General features: G+C 35.5%; 1 protein-coding gene across 1 annotated transcript; it reads right to left on the reverse strand.

The window, feature by feature from the left end:
- Positions 1–1,153: 1,153 nt before the first annotated feature.
- On the reverse strand, positions 1,154–1,492 carry LOC130029857 (elongin-C-like). The gene has a single exon (XM_056120938.1). The coding sequence runs from the start codon at positions 1,490–1,492 to the stop codon at positions 1,154–1,156; it is 339 nt and encodes a 112-aa protein (XP_055976913.1).
- Positions 1,493–2,932: the final 1,440 nt, after the last annotated feature.

Below are 2,932 nucleotides of genomic sequence, written 5' to 3' on the forward strand. Positions count from 1 at the left end.
GAATACTATGCATCTGTTCGAAAAGATGAAATAATGAAATTTGCATATAAGTGGATCGATATGGAGAGTATCATGCTAAGTGAAATCAGTCAGAGAGAGAGGGACAGACATAGAATGACTGCTCTCATTTTTGGAATATAATGTAACAGCGGGTAAAAGACCCACCAATCATAATTATCATATTCTCTTGGGATGATAAATTTTAAGACACGATTATGTGTAACAAAGTATATTGTAAACATTGCATTGTGTATCTCAAAATGTTTCTCATAAATAATTCAAATGGAAGGAGGAAGATTAGAATAGTATTAGAAGATTAGAATAAATAATAGAAAAATAAATAGTTTTTAAGGTCTAACGAAGTTATGTCTAAATACGTACATACAAAAATGTGAACAAAACAAGGAACTATGGAAGAATGAATATTGGGGGAAAATAACTATAGTCAAGAAATACTGTGAATTGATTAAAATGAACAACGCACATTTAATCATTCATGTAGTTGACCTGTTGGCTACATGCAGTTACTAGCTCCAAAAACTGACTAGCAATCTTCAAAAACTGCTTTCATATCAAGTTCTTAAATCTCAGCTATAAATAAAAGGACAAGAAACATTTAAACAATACTGCAGTTTATGAAAAGACAGATAAGAACTTTCAAATCTTACGTCTTTGACAGTTATAAAAAAATTGAAGTCTTGGCTAAGTTATAAACACGTTTATAATGCAACATTTGCATAACGAATAATGCTACTAATGATATCTAGAAAATCAGAATAGTTTAAGAAAACAAAACAAAACATAAAAATACAGAGCCAATTATTTTCTTGTAGAACATGTACATTTATGCCTAAATTTTAGCATTTACTGTACCACCATTAATTAAAAAAATCATCAAAAATCGAAGGCAAAACCACCTATGAATTGGCATATTAGTTTATTTCTCAGTTTTTGAAGATGTCCTTAATTTTCTGATGTAGCAAACGAATGTCAGCTCTGATTTCTATGCAAAAAAATAGAAGATAATCTGTTTGGCAATGAACATTAAAAGTTCAATTGCACACAGGAAACATGCTATATATGAAAAGTTACTAACTTAACTACGGGTACTAAATACTGAAAAAAGTTAAGAGTATATTATAATTTATTTTATTTAACAATCTAGGAAATTCGCAGCCATCAGCAGTCCCAGTGCAATTTCAGGTGCAATTGGCAATTCAGGAATCTCGGTGGAGCTGTTAGTATAACGAACCTTGTATGTGATATACACGCACACTTTGGATAGCACATGTGAAGGGATCTCTGTAAAATTGACTTCATTGGTTTCATTTTCAGCAAACTGACCTGGGCCACTCAACATGGCTTTTATTGTTCCTGATGTTAATGCATGTTCTCTTTTTACAATAAACTTATGACCATCAGAGGATATTAATTTGACATACATAGCATCAGGACCTTCACAACCACCATAGGTTTTCTCTTCTCCATCCATTATGTTCTTAAGAAATTCTACTTCACTCTAAGAGGAAATTTAGGCGTTTCTGTGTCAGCTGCGCAGCCACCACAACCACCGCACCCTTGCCCGCGCCCCGCTGAGAAGGGACCATCATTTAAATGGTTCTTGGAGGGCTCACTCAGGTTGTTAGATTCCTGAGGTAAATAGACTATAGAGAAACCATGATGGTCACTTGGTATATGCATTGCAAACCATAACACCCCAAAAGAGAGAGAGAGTAAAAGGGAATGTGTTTGCCACAGAGGCAGGTGGGAGAGATTGCGTGGGGGTGGCAGGAGGGATACTGGAAACATTAGTGGTGGAGAATGGGTGGTAGAGAATTAGTGGTGGAGAATGGTAGAGAGATGAGTACTCGATCATTTTATGACCGAAATGTAATCACGAAGGTTTGTAAATCCGTGACTGAACCTCATGGTGATTCATTAAAAAATAAAAAAAATAGAATAGAAAGAAACCAATCTAAGGGAAATATATTTATACAGAAAGATAGATGGACTGACAGACAGATAGATATGTACACAAGGCTAAAACTTAACAACATATTACTAATCTCTTATAGAAGTGCTTAATGGCTCCTGGGTGAAATACAACTGCCTTGACATACTTTCCTCTAAGAAACAATTTTGGGATCATTTTTAGCGAATTTTTCATAACAAGCAGTACAAAAGTAATTCTTTTGGCTTTGCATTAGGGCAAGGTTTTAGGTTTGGGATGTAAACATTTGAAATATGGTAGTGAGAAGGTGTGATGGTGGTGTATTTGTGTTTGAATATTAAATGCACTCAAATATTGTGAACAACTGTATAAAAATTGAATTAAATTAAAAAATCTCTTTAAGAGATCAAAGCAACAATTCTGATTGTGGAAAACTATGAAGAGGAAAACAAAATAAAGAATATCTCAGAGGTTTCTGTATTCAATTATTAGGTGTTCAGAAAGAGAATTCAGCATGGTCCACAAGGCTCATATTGAAAACTGAATGCTGAAAGCCCCAAAGGTGCCATGTGGAGAGAAGGATCATGTGAGTCCAGCACTAAGCCAGAGGCTTAGGACAGTGATCATAAGAAAGCAGTTCGTTGTCAAAAACTGAAAGTGTATAGAGAAAGACCACTTAAGATCATGTTTGAATCAGTGCGGACTTATAATGTTGAGTATCAAATAGTGGAATATTCTGCTATTCACAGTTCTCACACTTTAGTCTATAAACCACTAGGATATTCATCTTGTACAGAGCTCCGTAGCGCTGTCCTCCCATTGTTCATCAATATGCACAAGCAGGCCCAGTAACGACTCACTTGTGAGACTTGTTGTTATTGTGTTTGGCATATTGAATATGGCACGGTAGCTTGCCTTGCTTTGCTGTGTGGGCGAGATACTCTTGATTGCTTGCCGGGCTCTCTGAGAGGGGCGGAGGAA

Source organism: Sorex fumeus, unplaced genomic scaffold (assembly GCF_029834395.1).
Source record: "Sorex fumeus unplaced genomic scaffold, SorFum_2.1 ptg000043l, whole genome shotgun sequence".
NCBI lineage: Eukaryota > Metazoa > Chordata > Mammalia > Eulipotyphla > Soricidae > Sorex > Sorex fumeus.